This window comes from Hemiscyllium ocellatum, chromosome 36 (assembly GCF_020745735.1).
Source record: "Hemiscyllium ocellatum isolate sHemOce1 chromosome 36, sHemOce1.pat.X.cur, whole genome shotgun sequence".
Taxonomy (NCBI): Eukaryota; Metazoa; Chordata; class Chondrichthyes; order Orectolobiformes; family Hemiscylliidae; genus Hemiscyllium; species Hemiscyllium ocellatum.
In genome coordinates, this window is record NC_083436.1 from 9,020,696 (window position 1) to 9,042,226 (window position 21,531).

General features: G+C 39.7%; 1 protein-coding gene across 1 annotated transcript in view; it reads left to right on the forward strand.

Annotated features, from left to right (window-relative positions):
* adad1 (adenosine deaminase domain containing 1 (testis-specific)) overlaps positions 1-20,878 on the forward strand; it is a 111,999-nt gene extending 91,121 nt beyond the window's left edge. Inside the window, exons 10-12 of the mRNA XM_060851443.1 lie at positions 6,688-6,925; positions 16,513-16,645; positions 20,762-20,878. Coding sequence (XP_060707426.1) covers positions 6,688-6,925; positions 16,513-16,645; positions 20,762-20,878 — 488 coding nt within the window. The remainder of the gene's footprint in view (positions 1-6,687; positions 6,926-16,512; positions 16,646-20,761) is intronic.
* Positions 20,879-21,531: the final 653 nt, after the last annotated feature.

The window sequence follows — 21,531 nt, forward strand, 5'->3', positions numbered from 1 at the left end:
AGTTTTTCTAGCAATTTCTATTTTTGTCACATCCTCTTGTGGATGTTGAGAACAGATATAACTTAGAGCAACACTGAAAGCAATTTGGTTTGATGGGTGTGTTTAGGGGCAATGCTGTAGTTGGGTAGTCATGATTTGGAGATGCCGGTATTGGACTGGGGTGTACAATGTTAAAAATCACACAACACTAGGTTATAGTCCAACAGGTTTAATTGGAAGCACTAGCTTTCGGAGCGCCGCTAGTTGGGTAGAACACCAAGTGCACTTCTGCAGAAATAGTAGCACAGAGCACTACATCTCAGTCAAGCCACTGAGTGGCTGGTGCCTGTTATAAAGATAGCATTGACCAAATATTCATGGGGCATAAACATACACGTGTAAAAGCACAAAGTAGCTCTGCCTGAATGAATGAGAATTGAAGTCCTGCATTAGAAATAGAAATGTCACATGCAACAGGTTGAGAACAAATGCAAAGGCAGAGCAAAGAAAAAGAGATGGCTGTGATAGGTTGCAAAGAACAGACTATTTAGATGGTTACGGAAGGCAAAACATGGGTCATAATGGGGCAAATTTTACTTTCTAATGTTTACACTGGTGCAACTAATCAGTCAGTTATAACTGCTTTTTCAAAACAACATACCTGATCAAATAGGTCTTTCTTTGTTGTAACTGGCTATCATTGGTTGCTTCACTCAATTGTTCTGCCATTTTATAAGCCCCTCTAGTGAAATGTATGTTTTGACCTTCTTTTGAGGTCAAGATACTGAACAAATTGAACAAGTATCATGTCATTTACAACATGGAATTTGAAGTCAAGTTGACAGAATGGAAGTTAATGGTGTCAGCCCTTCACAGATTTTTATCTGTAAGGAAGTCAAAGGTAATAAGGAAAAGGCAGGAAAATGACATTGAGAGGCATAGATAAGGGTAAAGTTAAAAATCACACAATACCAGGTTATAGTCCAACAGGTTTATTTGGAAGTACTAGCTTTCAGAGCGCTGCTCCTTCCACTAGTTACCTGATGAGGGAGCAGTGGTCTAAAAGCTAATACTTTCAGATAAACCTGTTGGACTATAACCTGATGTTGTGTGGCTTTTAACTTTGTTCACCCCAGTCCAACACTGGCACCTCCACATCATAGATAGTTGAAAGCTTCTCCATATGGCAGGGGAATCTAAAACTAGAGTGCATAGATTTAAGAGGAGAGATACAGAAGAGTCCAGAGGGGAAAGTTTTTGACACAGAAGGTGGTGAGGATTATCATAGAACCACAATTTATTATGATGCAGAAGACAGATATTGTCCTGTTACCAATAAACGACGTATGCAAACCTTGTGAAATTGACGTGTTGGACCTCTTCCCGCCATATCATGAAATAAACAAACGTGTTAATTGAACAATGGTTCAATAGGCTGACAGTATTACTTGTCTAAGAACATTTATTAGTTGAACAATTGACACTGATCAAATACCATCCTGTTCATAGTGGTTAGTGCCTATTAGTATTAAACAGTTTGGTGATATCTTGTCTGCAGGGGCATTGTTTTAACTGGAGTTCCCATGAACAGAGACCCCTTGGGGAACTTGGCAGTGGGTGCGGAGGCACAGCAGCATTGTCAGTGAGAGAATTCAATTAGCAGGCCATTTAACGAACATGTTTCCTCCAGTCAGGGAAATGGCTGTCATAGCCAATTCCTGTGAATAGGTTCAGCAATTTAGCATGTCTCCTCTAAGCAGGAAAAATGGCTTCCACAGTCAAAATGATTCCCCTTCTCCCACAGCTATTCAGCCCGTTGTGCCTGCACTAGTTCTATCACATAGTACCTTCTACCTTTTCCCTGTATCACTGCACACTAGTTCTATCTGAATAATCATCTATTGCCCTCTTTCTTAGCAATGATCTCATTCAATAACAAAACAGATTTAGTCATAAAGTCATATAGCATGGAAGTAGACCCTTCTGTCCAATTTGCTCATCCAGCCACATTTCCCAAACTAAACTAGTCCCATTTCCCTGTTTTTGGCCCATATCTGTCTTGAAAGGCCAAATGAGCTACTTCAGCTCCAATCAATGCCTTATGACCTCCGGACAGTGGACAGTGCACTGACCTAGATAGCTACTTCAGACCTGGCTGGCAGGGTCTGATGCCATTGTTTCCTCAAGCAGTCCTGGGGGAAAAGCCCCTCCTTTCCACTACACCATCCACCAAAAAATCCATATCCCTCTCAACAAAGTGAATGCCAATTTACTTCTTTCTGCCATCTCTATGGTAATTCTTCCCATTGTGTGTATGGTAAAGAACAGTTCCTGACTTGCAGCATTTAAGCTGGTGCATGGCTGGGATTTAAATATTGCCTAGACAGCGAAAGACCTGGCAAGTAGCTCTACCAGTGTTGATTGGTAGATCATCAGTGCACGGAACCATAGAGTCATGTTGCATACAGAATGGAGTGAGAACTAGAAAATTTCATAAGATGATCCACTAGACCTTACAGAAAGAAACTCTCCACAAAATTCCTGAAAAAAAAAATCAGCCTGTAGGGTTCAATTTGAGCTGTTCTAGCTGTGACCATGAGAAAAAATATTGATGAGGAATAAGACTGGTGAAGAAGGCTTTCAGCATGCTAGCTTTCATTGGTCAGAGCATTGAGTATAGGAGTTGGGATGTCTTATTGCAGATGTACAAGATGTTGGTGAGGCCACATTTAGAGTCATAGAGAGTCATCAAGATGTACAGCATGGAAACAGACCCTTCAGTCCAACTCGTCCATGCTGACAAGATTTCCCAAACCAATCTAGTTCCACCTGCCAGTACCTGGCCCATATCCCTCCAAACCCTCTCTAGTCATATTCCCATCCAGATGCCTTTTAAATGTTGCAATTGTACTAGCCTCCACCACTTCCTCTGGCAGCTCATTCCATACACATATCACTATCTGAGTGAAAAGGTTGCCCCTAAGGTCTCTTTTATATTTTTCCCTTCTCACCCTAAACCTATGCCCTCTAGTTCTGGACTCCTCCACCCCAGGGAAAAGACTGTCTGCTTATCCTATCCATGCTCCTCATGATTTTATAAACCTCTATAAGATCACCCCTCAGCCTCCGACACTCCAGGGAAAGCAGCCCTAGCCTATTCAACCTCTCCTTATAGCTCAAATCTTCCAACCCTGGCAACATCTTTGTAAATCTTTTCTGAACCCTTTCAAGTTTCACAACATCTTTCCGATAGGAAGGAGACCAGAATTACACACAATTCCTAACAAATGTCCTGTACAGTTGCAACATGACCTCCCAACTCCTGTACTCAAAACTCTGACCAATAAATGAAAGCATATCAAACCCCTTCTTCACTATCCTACCTACGTGCAACTCCACTTTCAAGGAGCTGTGAACCTGTACTCCAAGGTCTCTTTGTTCAGCAACACTCCCAGGACCTTACCATTAAGTGTATAAGTCCTGCTAAGATTTGCTTTCCCAAAATGCGGCACCTCCCATTTATCTGAATTAAACTCCATCTGCCACTTCTCAGCGCATTGATCCATCTGTTCCAGATCCTGTTGTAATCTGAGGTAACCTTTTTCCCTGTCCACTACACCTCCAATGTTGGTGTCATCTGCAAGCTTACTAACAATACCTCTTATATTCACATCCAAATCGTTTATATAAATGATGAAAAGTAGTGGACCCAGCACTGATCCTTGTGGCACTCCACTGGTCACAGGCCTCCAGTCTGAAAAACAATCCTCCACCACCAGCCTACAGCCAGTTCTGTATCCAAATGGTGAGTTCTCCCTGTATTCCATGAGAACTAACCTTTCTCACTAGTCTCCCATGGGCAACCTTGTCAGAGACCTTATTGAAGTCCATATGCATCCCACTTACCGCTCTGCCCTCATCAATCATCTTTGTTACTTCTTCAAAAAACTCAATTAAGTTTGTGAGACATGATTTCCCACACACAAAGCCATGTTGACTCTCCCTAATCAGTCCTTGCCTTTCCAAATACATGTACATCCTGACCCTCAGGATTCCCTCCAACAACGTGCCAAACACCGACGTCAGGTTCACTAGTCTATAGTTTCCTGGCTTGTCCTTACCACCTTTCTTAAATAAGGGACATGTTACCCAATCTCCAGTCTTCTGGCACCTCAACTGCGACTATCGATGATACAAATATCTCAATAAGAGGCCCGGCAATCACTTCCCGAGCTTCCCACAGAGTTCTAGGGTACATCCGATCAGGTCCTAGGGATTTTAGAGTACTGCGTACAGTTCTAATTGCCCTACAGAAAGGATGTTATTAAGCTAGAAAGAGTGCAGAAAAGATTTACTAGGATGCTATCTGAACTGGAAGGTTTGGGCTAATAGGAGAGCAGATACGCTGTTTTTTTACAGGAGCACAGAAGGCTGAGGGGTGACCTCATCGAGGTATATAAAATCATGAGAGGCATAGATAAGATAGATAGCTGACAGTTTTCCCCTATGGTAGGGGAATCTAAAACGAGGGCATAGGTTTAAGGGGAGAGATACAAAAGAGTCCAGAGGGGCAGTTTTTTCACAAAGGAAGGTGAGTGTCTGGATTGGGCTGCCAGAGTTAATGGTGGAAATGAATACAATTTTATCACTTAAGAAATATTTAGATAGGTACATGGATGGGAAAGTTTTGGAGGGATATGGGCCAGACACAGGCAAATGGGACTTGTTTAAATCGTGAAGACTGGGTGGCATGGGCAAGTTGGGCCACAGGGCCTGTTTCTGTGCTGTAGACCTCTATCATTCTAAGAGAGCATTCCAAGGAACAATGTTAAAAACAGTGGGGTTAATCTGTTTTACTTAATATTGGCATCCTGATTTATAACAACTTTAAAGCCCTTGAGTATCAGCAGCAAACAGTGACTGCGAGAATGAAGGAACATGAGCAGACCATTTAGCCACTATTTTCAGTGAGATTGAGGGTATTACCTAACACTATATATCAGGTTTAGTCCATAATCTTAGTATTAATTTTTAATTAATGTAGAATTGGGGGATAATTCTGTTACTTTTTAAATCTGCTAATTGTTGACAGAGTCTCCCTAACTAACAATGCTCAACTAGCCAATCAGTTGACAAAGTTAATTTGATGCCTCACCCAATTTTAATTTCTATTCATGATTCTGAACCAATAGACAATGATAGTTAGCCCCAAAGTCCTCTGAACTCCCAGGCCACTTTCGACCTCTTCAGCTTTTAATCATGTTTAGGTAAGTGTTATGTAAGTGCAAATTATCTTTTTCAATTTTAAATGAAAATTACTCAAGAAAATATAGGATACTTGAGGCAAAAGCTTTGAAATGGTTAGGTTTGTAGTCTTAGAACATAGAACAATACAGCACAGAACAGGCCCTTCGGCCCACGATGTTGTGCCGAACATCTATCCTAGATTAAGCACCCATCCATGTACTTATCCAATTGCCGCTTAAAGGTCGTCAATGATTCTGACTCTACCACTGCCACGGGCAGCGCATTCCATGCCCCCACCACTCTCTGGATAAAAAACCCACCCCTGACATCTCCCCTATACCTTCCACCCTTCACCTTAAATTTATGTCCCCTTGTAATACTCTATTGTACCCAGGGAAAAAGTTTCTGACTGTCTACTCTATCTATTCCTCTGATCATCTTATAAACCTCTATCAAGTCACCCCTCATCCTTCGCCGTTCCAACGAGAAAAGTCCTCTTACGACCTATTCTCCATTCCAGGCAACATCCTGGTAAATCTTCTCTGCACCCTCTCCAAAGATTCCACATCTTTCCTAAAGTGAGGCGACCAGAACTGCACACAGTACTCCAAATGTGGCCTAACCAAAGTCCTGTACAGCTGCAACATCACTTCACGACTCTTGAATTCAATCCCTCTGCTAATGAACGCTAATACACCATAGGCCTTCTTACAAGCTCTATCCACCTGAGTGGCAACTTTCAAAGATCTATGTACATAGACCCCAAGATCCCTCTGTTCCTCCACCTGACTAAGAACTCTACCGTTAACCCTGTATTCCGCATTCTTATTTGTTCTTCCAAAATGGACAACCTCACACTTGGCAGGGTTGAACTCCATCTGCCACTCCTCAGCCCAGCTCTGCATCATATCTAAGTCCCTTTGCAGCTGACAACAGCCCTCCTCACTGTCCACAACTCCACCAATCTTCGTATCATCTGCAAATTTACTGACCCACCCTTCGACTCCCTCATCCAAGTCATTAATAAAAATTACAAACAGTAATCTTCTATCCATGAAGCTGGTTGTGGTGATTAAATTGCTTGCAAAGTAAAACGTTTATTAGAAGATCCTCTGCTACTTAATAAACTTTAGAAACATAACTACTTGAATTTTTATTGTTTAAATGTAATGATTTTTTCTCTCTCCACAAATGGGAAAAGGATTCAGAAGAAAGATCACTGGACATGATACGTTAACTCTAATTTCTCTCCACTGGTTTTGCCAGACTTGCTGAGTTTTTCCAGCAATTTCTATATGTTTCACACTGTTAAAAGTCTTCCTTACTATTTGCCCTTCAATTTGTATCAACTCTTATCTGTATTGTGCATCATGCCTCTAACTTCCTCCTTGTAAAACTAAATTAAGAATGAAACCAATCAGTTCAAATGCTTATAACATCATCTTTGATTTGGTCCTCCAGGTGACACCAACTGCACAGATACACGTGGAGTAGAGGTTGCAATTAAACAGCGTGTAGATGACTCACTGACTTCAAAGCTCCCAAATTTCTACATTGTCAGCAAACCACAAATATGTCTTACAGAAACTGCCTTTCCCTGTCTAACAAATTCTGTTCATAAAACCCTCAGTCTGAACTGGTCTCAGTCAGATTCTTTGGTAGAAGTGGTGAATGGTACAACTGGAAGAATCGCTGAAAGGTAAAAAGCTGTTACAAGCTATGTTATTTGAGTAACTTTTAATTTCAGCATAGATTATCTAATAGTGGAATAAAAGTAGTACTGCTTGCTACCTAAAACATGTAATACCATATATATTATATTCTCATACTGGACATGTTTCTTGTACCATTTCTTTTTTCCCATTCGTTGGCAGCATTATAAAAGGATAGTGATAAACTATCATTTATGATGAATGCATTTCTGTACCCTTCAATTTCTTCAATTCCAATTTCTCATTAACTGCATCCTGGTATCACACATCCTTTAAAACCTTCAGGTGTTGAAATTGGTTTTGATGAAGGTTACTCTTTTCTGTACCTACTGGTGCTATAAGCTTTACAAACTTTGAGTAACACTGTTTAGGTTGTAAGATTTTGTTTTAGTTATATTTGAAACCGCATCAAAATCATCTCTTCTAGTCGTAGGAATAGCCCTTGGAGGACTTTTACAGATACAAAGTGTGAATTCTTCCAGTTACATTTAAAGCTGGTTAGCAAGGTTAGATCTCATGGAATACAGGATATTTGGATACAGAACTGGCTCGCACATAGAAGACAGTGGGTGGTGATGGAGGTTTGCCTTTCAGACTGGAGGCCTGTGACAAATTGTGTGCCACAAGGATCGGTGCTGGGTCCACTGTTTTTTGTCATTTATATAAATCTTTTAGATCTGAACATAGAGGTATGGTTCATAAGTTTGCAAGTCACACCAAAATTGGAGGTGGACAGCGAAGAAGGTAACCTCAGTACAATGGGACCTTGATCAGATGGGCCAATGGACTGAGGAGTGGCAGATGGAGTTTAATTTAGATAAATGTGAGGTGCTGCATTTTGGAAAGCAAATCAGAGCAGGAGTTATACACTTAATGGTAAGGTCTTGGGGAGTGTTACTGAACAAAGAGACTTTGGAGTGTAGGTTCATAGTACCTTGAAAGTAGAGTCGCAGTTAGCTAGGATAGTGAAGAAGGCGTTTGGTATGCTTTCCTTTATTGGTCAGAGCATTGAGTATAGGAGTTGGGCTGTACAGGACATTGGCTAAGCCACTTTTGAATTATTGTATGCAGTTCTAGCCTCCACCCTGTAGGAAAAATGTTGTAAAATTTAAAAGAGTGCAAAAAAAGATTTACAAGGACGTTGCTAGGGTTGGAGAATTTGGGCTATAAGAAGAGACTGAATAGGCTGGGCTGTTTTCCTGGAGCATCAGAAGCTGATGGGTGACTTTAGAAAGATTAATAAAATCATGTGGGGCAATGGATAAGGTAAATAGATAAGGTCTTTTCCCTGAGATGTGGGAGTCCAGAACTAGAGGACATAGGTTTAGGGTGAGAAAGGAAAATTTAAAAGGCAACTTTTTCATGCAGAGGGTGGTGCATGTGTGGAATTAGCTACCAGAGGAAGTGGTGGAGGCTGGTACAATTACAACATTTTAAAAGGCATGTGGATGGGTATATGAATGGGAAGACTTTTTAGGGATATGGCCAAATGCTGGCAAATGGGATTAGATTAGGTTGGTATGTCTGGTCGGCATGGACGAGTTGGACCGAAGGGTCTGTTTTCGTGCTGTACATCTCTATGACTCTAATTAACCTGGGATTAAGTTTGTCTAATAGTGTGAGTGAAGCCGTTGTCTTTTGTAATTTCCTAAATGACTAAATTTCATGAACAATTCTTTTTTTAATAGTGCCAATTGTGTTTGAGTTTTGCTTTATTTTAGCAATTCAGCCAACCATTAATCCTTTAAAACATTGGAGGAGGTGGCTCTCTGTTCATTCCCATGTATTCTAACATAGCTGTTCTGTCCATAGTGGATACATAGTTAGTATTTTAGGGGTTTTGGAGAAGTGATATTCATGCTAACTTCCACAGAACTAGGCTAATGTTGCAGGAAATGAAAGTGCATCTTTTAACCATCTGGCTTTGGGCCACCTTCAGAAATGATGGCACTGACTGTTGGGTGACATTGCTAACCAAGAAGTGTGATTGTTATTTTGGGAATGTTCCTGACTCACGATCTCTGCCAAGGAGATGAAACTCCAGCCAAAGTTCTGACTGGACTTCATTTCCTGTACGTATATTGTTAAGATGCAGGGTAAATCCTTCTGCTACTTAAACCAAGCACACAGAAAAGCTCACCACGCCTTATAATCTATTAAAGTATGAGTGATGGAGAACTACCCAAATTCCACTATTTAACGAAATAAAAACAATTTTATTATTTAACTCTGAAAGAGAACATTAAACAACAACTAGTTACAACTGTAAGCCTCCTTTCTCTTAAATTTGTTATCCACCTCCTACTCTATAACAATATACTGATCCGATATAGCCCCTGTTAAATATGCAGTAAATCAATTATCAGAAATAGCCAGTGTTGTCAATCCTCCTTTGCAGATTTCCCTGGGTCATCTTCAGTCTTCTGCTGCAAAGCTGTTTCATATGACAAGGTACCTTTCAGAGAGAAGGGTTATGGGCAGTCTGTATGGCAGTAGCTGTTTTTTGTCTCTCTGGCTAACTGTCCAAAATGACTGTTTTTATATCCAAATGCATCAGATCGTCTCATTGATTCAGTGTTGTCAAAACAGTAAAATTCAAATTTAATTGGGTTTTTGTACCTTGTGGCATAATTTAAACTGGTTGGTTGAATTTGAATTGTTGTGAAACATAGCAACTAAACTCAGCTATTTGTTTCACAGCCAAATATTACATTTTTAAATTCTCCAGGACACTGTGACATGACAGGTGTTTACTAGCTTTCACTCTCTTAAAGTTACAATACACGCCTTCAACTTCATAACAATATGAAGGATAAATGCCTATCGGAACATACAGGAAAATACCATTGGTAGCTATTTTGATGATTTTCTAAGCAGTTTTATGCAATTTCTAGATTAATGCATTAGCAACATTTTGGTACACTCTATAATACCAACAGGTTACAAACATAGCAATAAAAATGACGGAGTATGTGTTTTGCCCCTTTTCAGACTGCTCTGTATGTGGTCATAGCAGAACTGTTTGTGGCATTGCCAGACTTTGCCGTCAACTTACTTTCTTCATCAAAAATAGATTGATCCTTGTCTTAAGCTTTGTATTAAAAATGTTGAATGGGAAGATCATTCCACATACTAACAAACTTCTGAAAGAAAACAATTTCTGCTCACTGCAGTCCTAAATGGGAGACCATGTCTTTAAAATTGCATCCTCTCGTTCAGAGGGGAAAACATCCTATCAGCATCCATCCTGCCAAGTTATTTTACCATTTCACAAGATCATCTTTTGTTCTCCTGAGCTCCTTACAGTCCCAACATGCCCCTTTCCTCATAAGTTGGTTTCTGGAATCAGTTGAGTGAACTTCTAATGCAGATGTATCCTTCCTTGAGTAAGGAGAACCAAACTATCCATAACGTTTCAAATATGGCCTAAAACTGTAAAAAAGTATTACACATACCACATCTATAATACTGTGAACAGTTTTGGTCCTCTTATCTAAGGAAAGATATGCTGACATTGGAGGAATTCCAGATAAGGTTCATGAGATTGACTTCAGGAATGGAAGGATTTTATGAGCAGAGGTTGAGTCAGTTAAGGCTGTACATGGAGAGGAGAACTTATTGAAACATATAAAAGTCTCAGGAAGCTTAACAGGGTGAATATAGAGAGATTGTTTCTCCTTGTGGGGAGTGTCCAGAACCAGAAAGCATAGAGTAAGAAGTTGTCATTTTGGTACAGAGATGATTTTTTTTTTTGGAGTTGCATTATTTACTACAAAGAGCTGTTGAGGTTGGGTTGCTAAGAATATTAAAAGCTGAGATAGATTCTTAATCAGTAAGCGAATTTAGAAGTGTAGTGAAAAGGCGGAAAAGCAGATTTGAAGGGTATCAGATCATCAATGATCCTATTTGAATGGTGAAATAGACTCGATGGACCCAATTATTGTTCATGCATCTTTTGGTATGAGGCTCTGTACATTAATATCAAAACTTTCCTATTTTTATACTTGGTTCTCCTTAGAGCTATCAGCAACGTTCCATTTGCCTGTTTACTAACTTTTCATGATTCATGTATAAGACTGTCCAAAACCATCTGCACTACAGTAATCTGCTTTCCATTGCATTCCATTCAAATAGCATGCATTATTTTATTCGTCCAGCTAAAGCAGCTAAATTTATATTTTACCACATGAAATATCACAATTTTCCCTATAACAGATTTATCATTTCCTGCTTTCTGTCTCCCTCCTTTCTTGGATAGGGGAATTACATTCACTATTTTCCAGTCTGGTGGGGTGTTTCCATGACCTAGAGAATTTTAGAAAAATTACAACGAATACATCTCCCTATTATCCTACATTTACAAGCAGTGTGTTGTAATACTCTTCACTTGTGTAGATTGGTGCAGCAGCATCGAGTCATCGCACGGAAACAGACCGTTCGGTCTAACTGGTCCATGCCGACCAGTATCCCAAACTTAACTAGTTCCACTTACCTGCATTTGGACCATATCGCTCAAGTTCTTTCCTATTCATGTACCTGTCCAACTATGTTTTAAATATTGCAATTGTATCCGCTTCTACCACTTCCTCTGGCAGCTCATTCTATACATGCACCATCCTCAGTGTGAAAAAGTTGTCCCTGGGGTTCCTTTTAAATTTTCCCCCTCTGATCTTAAACCTATGCTCTTTAGTTTTGGACTCCACTACACGTGGAAAAAAGATCTTAGCTATTCACCTCATGCCTCTCATGATTTTATAAACCTCTATAAAGTCACCTCTCAACCTTCTACACTCTAGTAAAAAAAATCCCAGCCTATTCAGCCTCTCCTTATAATTCAAACCCTCCCCTTATAATTCAAACCCTCCAGTCCCAGCAACATCCTTGTAATTTTTTTTTCTGCACCCTTTCTGGTTTAACAATATCCTTCCTATAGCAGGCAAACCAGAATTGTATGCAGTTTTCCAAAAGTGGCCTCACCAATGTCTTGTATGGCTGCAGCATGACCTGCCAACTCCTATACTCAATATTCTGACCAATAAAGGGAAGCATACCAAACACCTTCTTCACTATCCTATTTATCCACTTTCAAGGAAATATGAACCTGCACTCCAAGGTCTCTTTGTTCAGCAACACACCCAGGACCTCACCATTAAGTGTATAAGTCCTGCTGTAATTTGCCTTATCTAAATTAAACTCCATCTGCCACTCCTCAGTCCATTGGCCCATCTGATCAAGATCCGATTGTATTCTGAGGTAGCCGCTGTCCACTACACCTCCAATTTTTGGTGTCATCTGCAAACTTAATTCCTATGATCGCACCCAAAGCATTTATTTAAACAACAAAAAGTAGTGGGGCCAGCACTGATGCCTTGTGGCATACCACTGGTCACAGGCTTCCAGTCACCACCACCCTCTGTCTTCTACATTCGAGCCAGTTCTTTATCCAAAAGGCTATGCTTGCTTGAAGCTAGATATATTTATTCACAGGATACACATAGAGTCATAGCGATATACAGCATGGAAACAAATCCTTCAGTCCAAATCATCCATGCTGTCCACATAACTTAATCTAGTCCCATGTGCCAGCACATGGCCCATATCCCTCTAAACCCTTCCTATTCATGTACCCATCCAGATGCCTTTTAAATGTTGTAATTGTACCAGCCTCCACCACTTCCTCTGGCAGCTCATTCCATACATGCACCACCCTGTGCGTGAAAGCATTGCCCCTTAGGTCCCTTTTAAATTTTTCCCCTCTCACCCTAAACCTATGCCTTCTAGTTCTAGACTCCCACACCCCAGGGAAAAGACCTTGTCTATTTACCTATCCATGCTTCTCATGATTTTATAAAACTCTATAAGGTCATCCCCTCAGCCTGTTATGCCCCAGGGAAAACAGTTCCAGCCTATTCAGCCTCTCTATGTGGCTCAAATCCTCCAACCCTGGCAACATCCTTGTAAATCTTTTCTGAACCTTTTAAGTTCCTCCCGATAGGAGGGAGACCAGAATTACACACAACATTCCAAAAGTGTTCTAACTAATGTTCCGTATAGGCGCAACATGCCCAACTCCTATACTCAATGCTATGACCAATAAGGGAAAGCAAAACAAATGCCTTCTTCACTATCTTATCTACCTGTGACTCCACTTTCAAGGAACTATGTACCTACATTCAAAGGTTTCTCTGTTCAACAACACTCCCCAAGACTTTCCCATTAGGTGTATAAGTCCTGCTCTGATTTGCCTTTCCAAAATGCAGCACCTCACATTTATCTAAACTAAATTCTATTTGCCATTCCTTGGTCCATTGGCCCACCCGATCAAGATCCCTTTGTACTCTGAAGTAACCTTCTCCACTATCCACTATACCTCTGATTTTGGTGTCATTTGCAAACTTACGAACTATCCTCCTATGTTCACATCCAAATCATTTATATAAATGACGATCTCTGCCATCAGGAGAAATATCTAAACATTTCATCTGTTTCAATTAAACAAAAGCTTGGAACTTTGTATTCCATGGTGTTTTCCTCATGGCAAACAGTGAGCAATCAGAATTGACCTGCCATTTTACCATTTTTAAAAAAGAAACTTAGGCACTAAGTGTTTCTTGGTGCTTTCTCCAAGGCAATACATCAACCATTCAGAAATTGGTTGCTAAACAATTATCATCATTTTTCTCATTCAGTATGAATTGTTACTCATTGAAATTTGGTGTTCTTACACGTGTCCAAATAAATTCAAGGTAAAAAGGTTCAACAGCATTTTACTTTTCTTTGAAATGTATATGTGTTTATACGATTAAATGACTAATGTTTTTGGTCATGATAAGTGAAGAATAGATTGATTTTTAGGACGATGGTCTATATTATATGGTGTCTTTAAGATAAAATGACAAAGGTTCTTTGAGTGCTGTTTAGACCAGAATTTCACATCTTGGTCAAAGAGTAGATTTTAAAGAGTGCCTTAAAATAGGAAAAAGGGGCAAAGGTGGAGAGGTTTAAGGAGAGAATTCCAGAGCTTGGTTCTAAGTAACTGAAGACATAATCGTCAGGTGCAATTAAAATTGCTGTAAAGGCCAAAATTAGATGAGTGCAGATATTTTGGGATTGTCAGACCCAATTAGATTACAGAAAAATGAGATGAGACCATAGAGAGAGTTGGAAACTAGAATGAGAAATGGAGTCAGTGGTAAGAGTTTGGAGTGGTGATGGAAGGCAACGGCCTTTATAATCCAAATATTTAATTGGTGAAAATTTCTGTTTGTCCACTATTAGTTATCAGGAAAGCAATTTGATATTTTCACAACACTGGAAGAATTGCAAAAGACAGAAGAGTTGTTAAGCTAGATGTCGCCAGGGCATATTTTGGAGGAAAATAGTGTTTTTGAATGAGACACAACATGTAAATGAACAATAGGATGATATCAAGCACAGATCCTGAGAGAACAACAGAGTGATGAGAGTGAGAATAGTTTATGTTTATTACGGTCATATAGAATTCTACTTAAACTGAATTAGATGGACTCAAACAAGAAGTTCGAGGGAAAATGAGCATTGATTCACGAGGCAATAACATATTCAGTGACTTGAGCATGAGGGCGATGTTGGACATGGGACAATAATTTGCAAGGGGGTGGAGTCAAGGATTTTTTTTTGAGGAGATTGATAACCTATATGAAGTGGAATGACCCAGGCATAATCCAGTCTTTTCTGACCCATTTGTTATTTCTAACTGCATTTATATGTCTCTACTTCTTTAAAACAAAAGCAAAATGCTGCCTATGTTCGAAAACTGGATTTGAAACATGATGTTTGATAAAGACAACAAATCCAGTAGCAACTATAGAATAAGAAACCATTAACATTTCAGTCCAATGGCTCTTTGAAACTGTAGCGAGGTACAAAAGTTATGAATTTTACTGTTGAAAAGTGGGTCGTGAGAAATGACACAAGATCTGGGCAGGAAATCAGAGATTAAAAGTGTTATAGAACAAAAGACCCAGAGTGTTAATAGAGTAGATGCCAAAAGCAGAATAAAGTTTAACTCTGACTGAAAAAGACAAGACATAGACACTGAAGTGTTGGAGGAAACAGGTGTATCCAAAAGATGAGGATGCAGCAATCTTCAGCCAGAAGTACCAAGTGGATGATCCATTTTGGCCTCCCTCAATAGTCCCTGGCATCACAGATGCCACTTTTCAGCCAATTCATTTCACTCTGTGATATCAAGAAACAGTTAGATGCATTGCATGTTGCAAAGACTATGGTCCTGATAGCATTCTGGCAAAGTACAGAAGACTTGTGTTCCAGAACTTGCCATTCTCCTAACCAAGCTGTTGTAGTACAACTACAATGCTGGCATTTACCCAAGAATGAAGAAAATTACCCAGTTTGTCCAGCACAAAAGGCAGGACGAATCCAACCTAACCAATAACCGCCCCTTTAATCTACTCTTAATCATCAATAAAGTGATGTCAGCAATGGATGATTCAGTGGTGGAAAAGCCATTGAATGTCAAGGGATGATGGTTAGGTTCTCATTTGCTTGAGCTGATCATTGACACCTCATAAGTGTCAGACAATGTTGCATATTACTTACTACCCAAACTTGGATATTGTTATCATTTCTGATGCCGAGGTTGATGCGTGGCTTCTCTAAGTTGCATTCAATAGAGACATTTTAGTAGTTTTGATACAACTGAAATGAGTGGCATGCTCGGCCAGTTTTGAGGGCAGCTGAGAGTCAGCCACATTGCGGTTTGGTCTGGAGTGACACTTAGGCTGACCAGGTAAAGACAGGAGCTTTGCTTCCCTAAAGTATAATAGATGGATCTTTACAATCAACATAGTTTTCATAATAGCATTTTATGTATTGAAAAACCCCTTTCCTTCCTAACCTGTGCCATTTGTTTAATTCTCAAATCTATAACATTTGGTCAGTATCAAAAAACTGCCAATCCAAAGCCTTTAAGATTCTGCATTCTAATTTGATCTTGACTCCTCAAATTATCTCAGAAAACATCCCTGTTAATGTTAGGAAGGTAATCATTTTTATACATTTTTTTTTAAGATGAATTTAGAAATTTCTAGACTAATCTGATTTCCGACATTGTCGTCATCTTGTTCTTATCAATTTTTAGTTACTTTTTTTCCTTGTCATTTTCTCTCCATTTATTTCCCCCTCTCTCCCTTTTCTCTCTTGGCTACAATTTGATTCTAATTTCATCTTTCTTCTTTCCCATTCATTTGTTTTCTTTTGTTGTTTCATTGACCATGGATCATTGGGTGTAACGTTTAAGACATTCCCGATATACTGCCAAAAAATTACATTTACTACCGTTTGCAGTGTCTTCTAAACAACAAGGTTAAAAACTTCAGTTCACCTTGTTCACTGAAATTCACCATTCCAGCAGTTTGGGCCATTATTTGAAGATTTTAATTTGAGGAATTTATACAAATATGATTAACTTCTTTTGTGACGAGTATATCTCCTGAAATAAACCTGTTTGAATACTGAATTTGGAATTGCTTCTTATTGCCCTTTTCAAAACTGATATTTGTTTTTATTTAAGCTCACCATTTAAAAGTGGTACCTCCATGACTAGTCGCTTGTGCAAAGCTGCCATGCTGAGTCGTTTCTATCTTGTTGCAAAAGAAGCAAATAGAGAAGATTTATCTATGGTTCCAACATATCATGCAGCAAAGGTAAAGTTACTTCCAGCTTTAAGAATCAACTCACAGTAAAATTCCTAGTAGCTATAATCTATGTTCACGGTGGCACAGTGGTTAGCACTGCTGCCTCACAGCGCCTGAAGACCCGGGTTCAATTCCCGACTCAGGCGACTGACTGTGTGGAGTTTGCACGTTCTCCCCGTGTCAGCGTGGGTTTCCTCCGGGTGCTCCGGTTTCCTCCCACAGTCCAAAGATGTGCGGGTCAGGTGAATTGGCCATGCTAAATTGCCCGTAGTGTTAGGTAAGGGGTAAATGTTGGGGTATGGGTGGGTTTCGCTTTGGCGGGTCGGTGTGGACTTGTTGGGCCGAAGGGCCTGTTTCCACACTGTAAATCTAATCTAATCATTTTATTACATTGATTAAAATCATCACTTTAGCCTTCATCTTCCTGGCAACAGTTTGTTCAAAACCTAGTGTCATATTTGACCATGAGATGAGCTTCCACCTCATTCCTGCTATAACACAGCCTATTTCCACCTCATCCTCTTTGATACTGTTTCAATGCCTGTGACTGACAGTTCACAGCCTTGGTCTGTTCAGTTCTGAAAAAAAGTATTTTTTATGCTACCGTCATGTTGGCTGAAGATGTGTCCATTACACAAAATTTTTTCCACATCTAGTGCCATCTTGCAGTCAATGCATGCTTGATACAGTTAAACATTATCCATAAGTTCTAGTTTGCTTGGCTTCCATTTCTCTGTTTTCAGTTTAATTTTGCATCCATTAAATGCAAATTATTTGGGATGGTCAATAAGTGTCTGATTTTTACTGATTTCCTTTTTTTAGGGGGAGGAGGACTGTCCATTCATATGGATTTCATTGCAGATTTGTTAACAGTACATTTTGCTGGATCTTTAACATTATTAGAATCTGCATTTCTTTAATTTTAGAATGTTTAATTGCTTAATAAAAGCTACTATGCATTTGTCCATTTTTCATCAATAATATTAGGAATAAACAACAAGGAGGCAATGGCCTAATGATAATATCACTGGACTGTTAATCCAGAAATTCGAGAAATGTCCTGGGGACACAAGTTTGAATTCCAGCATGGAATTAGAATTCAATAAATATCTGGAATTAAGAATTTGATAATGACCATGAATCACTGTCAATTGTTGAAAAAACTATCAGGGGAGAAAATCTGCCATCCTCACTAGTCTAGCCTTTTATATGAGACTCCAGACCCACAGCAATATGGTTGACTGTCATTAGCTGTCTCAAATGTTCCAGCAAACCACTCCATTTCATCAATCACTAGAAAGTCTCAAAACAAAAGACTGAAATTACATGAACCATCTATCATCAACCGACACACTGGAAATTTTAAAGGTAAAAACAGCCCTGTCAAAGTCTGCCTTACTAACAGACACCACTATGATCCTGGATATGTCCTGTCCCATCGTCAGGACAGCCCCACAGTTTCTATGGTATGCTTGGCAGGGAGTTGCCCTTGGAGACCGCAACATTGACTTTAGACGTCATGAAGTCCTACAGCAGCAAGCAAAACTTGGGCGAAGAAAGGTCCTGCTGATTTCCACATTCCAGTCTTTTATTCTTAAATTAAAAGCAAGCGGGTAACTAGAGAAAAGATTGGTCCACTAAAGGATAAGGAAGGAAGACTTGTGTCAAACCTGAGAGAATAGGTAAGATTCTGAATGATTACTTTGCATCAGTGTTCACTGAGGAGAGGGACATGATGAATGTTGAGATTAGAGATAGAAGTTTGATTACTCTGGATCACATTGACATAAGTAGGGAAGATGCGTTAGGCAGGTGAGAGGTTATTAAGATGGCAAATCCCCAGGACTGGATGGGATCTATCCCAGGTTGCTGAGGGAGACGAGAGAGGAAATAGCTGGGGCCCTGACAGATATCTTTGTAGCATCCTTAAACATGTGAGGTGCCGGAGGACTGGAGGGTTGCTCATGTTGTCCCTGTGTACTGGAAGGGTAGTAGGGATATTCTGGGTAACTATAGACCAGTGAGCCTTATGTCAATGATGGGAAAGTTGCTGGCAAAAGTACTGAGATAAAATCTACTTAGATTTGGAAAAGAATGGGCTTATCAGTGATAGGCAACATGGTTTTGTGCGGGGAGATCATGCTTTACCAACTTAATAGGGTTCTTTGAGGAAGCGACCAAGTTGATAGATGAAGGAAGGTCTGTAGATGCCATATACATGGACTTTAGTAAGGCATTTGATAAGGTTTCCCATGGTAAACTAATGGAGAAAATAAAGTCACATGTTGTGCAGGGTGTTCTAGCTAGGTGGATAAAGAATTGGTTGGGTAACAGGAGACAGAGTAGTAGTTGAAGGAGGTTTCTTGTGGTGTTTGACAGGGATCAGTGCTGGAGCCACTGTTGTTTGTGATATACATAAATCATTTGGAAGAGGGCACTGTTCGTATGATCAGCAAGTTTGAAAATGACAAAGGTTGGTGGAGTAGCAGAAAGCATAGAGGACTGTCAAAGAATACAGGAGAATATAGATAGACTGGAAAGTTGGGCAGGGAAGTGGCAGATGGAGTTCAATCCAGGCAAATATGAGGTGATGCGTTTGGGAAGTCTAATTCTAGAGCAAATTATAAAGTAAACAGCCTTGGGAAAAGTTGATGAGCAGAGAGATCTGGGAGTTCAGGTCCAATATACCCTGAAGGTTGCTGCACAGAAGGATAGAGTGGTCAAGAAGGCATATGGTATGCATGCCTTCATCGGATGGGGTATTGAGTATATGAGCTGGCAGGTCATGTTAAAGTTGTACAAGACGTTGTTTCGGCCGCATTTAGAATACTGTGTACAGTTCTGGTCGTCACATTACCAAAAGGATGTGGACACTTTGGAGAGGCTGCAAAGAAGGTTTACGAGGATGTTGCCTGGTATGGAAGATGCGAGCTATGAAGAGAGGTTGAGTAGGTTAGGATTGTTTTCATTAGAAATAAGAAGATTGGGGAGGGACCTGATTGAGGTCTACAAAATCATGAAGGGTATAGACTGGGTAGATAGAGATAAGCTTTTTCTCAGGGTGAAGAACTCAGTAACAAGAGGTCACACTTCTAAAGTGAGATGTGAAAGGTTTAAGGGGCATACATGCGGCAAATACTTTGCACAGAGGGTGGTAGGTGACTGGAATGTGTTGCCAGCAGAGGTAGTAGAGGCAAGAATGGTAGATTCATTTAAGATGCCTCTGGACAGATGCATGAGTAGGTTGGGACCAGAGGAATACAGATACTTAGGAATTGGGCTATAGGTTTAGACAGTAGATTTGGATCAGCTCAGGCTTGGAGGGCTGAAGGGCCTGTTCCTGGGCTATAAATGTTTTGTTCTTTGTTCTATCCCCCTTCAGCTGTAGAGATTCTTTGATTTTAAGGACAATCAGTTCCTGATCTGATTAGACCCTTTGTTCTAACATGAAAATAAATAAATTCCACAAGTGAGGTGAGAGTCACACTTCTTGACATCAAGGCCACATTTACCAACTGTAGTATCAAAGAGCCCAAGCAAAACTGGAGTCAGTGGAAGTCAGGGAAACACTGTCTCCAATGTTGGGGTCATACCTGGTTCAATTATTTCATAAATGACTTAGAAATTGGTTGCAATACTTCCATGTCCCTGGGTCAAAATCCTGGAATTTCCTCCCTAACACCATTGAGGGTCTACCTACACCAAATGAACTAGAGCTGTTCAAGAAGGCAGCTAACCACCACCATCTCAAATGCATCTAGGGGCAGGCAATAAGAGTTGACCAGCCACATCCCACAAGTGAATTTAAAAATACATTGTGTGTGTTTAAAAAAAAAGGCTGAAGAAGGGCTTATGCCCGAAACGTCGAATCTCCTGTTCCTTGGATGCTGCCTGACCTGCTGCGCTTTTCCAGCAACACATTTTCAGCTGTGTTTAAAAAAAAACAAAGCCAAGGTAATAATTAGGATTTCACTTTTCCAATCAGTATAATGCTTAATTAATTGTGATGGAAAAAGTCTTCATATCAATTGCTAAATGATTTGCTGCACATTTTCACCATTTTGTTTTTACTTCAAATTTCCAGCACTCATATTTTATAGCTCTTCAATTTGTCATTCCTTTCAGATGATGGCAAAGTCATATCAAGAAGCAAAGGTTTTGCTGAAATCATCACTGGTACATCATGGTTTTGGTTCCTGGTTGGTCAAGAATCCAAATGCTGAAGTATTCCAAATGCAATGAGGAAGAATACTGAGAAAACCTTGATTAAACATCACACAACACCGGCATCTCCAAATCGAGAAAATCTTGAACTGTAAACTCAATCACATGCGCTTCGTTTCTTTATATCTAAAGGCTGCTGTATATTGGTGTGGATAATAGGCAAAGTGCAAATTAAAGTTTAGAATGTCTCTTGTTTTAATTCATTCTAAATCATCCATTCTACCATAGAAATGTTTGTACCTCAATAAATCTCTTCAGATTCAATTTTTTTTAAAATGTAAAGAACCCCTTGTTCACTCATCGCTCTACAAAAACACTGTGATGATGATTAGCAGTTTGTTACTGATGTTTGCTGTAAAGGTTTTTTGGCTGAAAAATAACAGCATACTGGATAACATTGGCTAAATTCAAACTACTTTATTGTGAAAAAATTATTTTGCAGTGTTATATTTAGTTCTTTGGTACAGCATTGAAGTAGTTAATACTACACAGAAAGCTTTCTGATTAAAAAAGCACCTAAGTATTTGGTTACCCTGTTTTTACACTGTTTGCAGTGGAAATAATTCTGTTCTTGAAAATAAGCCTGATTGAAAATATATATGACATGAAGTAGATGGGAAACTTATGTCAGAGTTAGACATGAAGCTAATTTTTCCATGATGTAACACAAC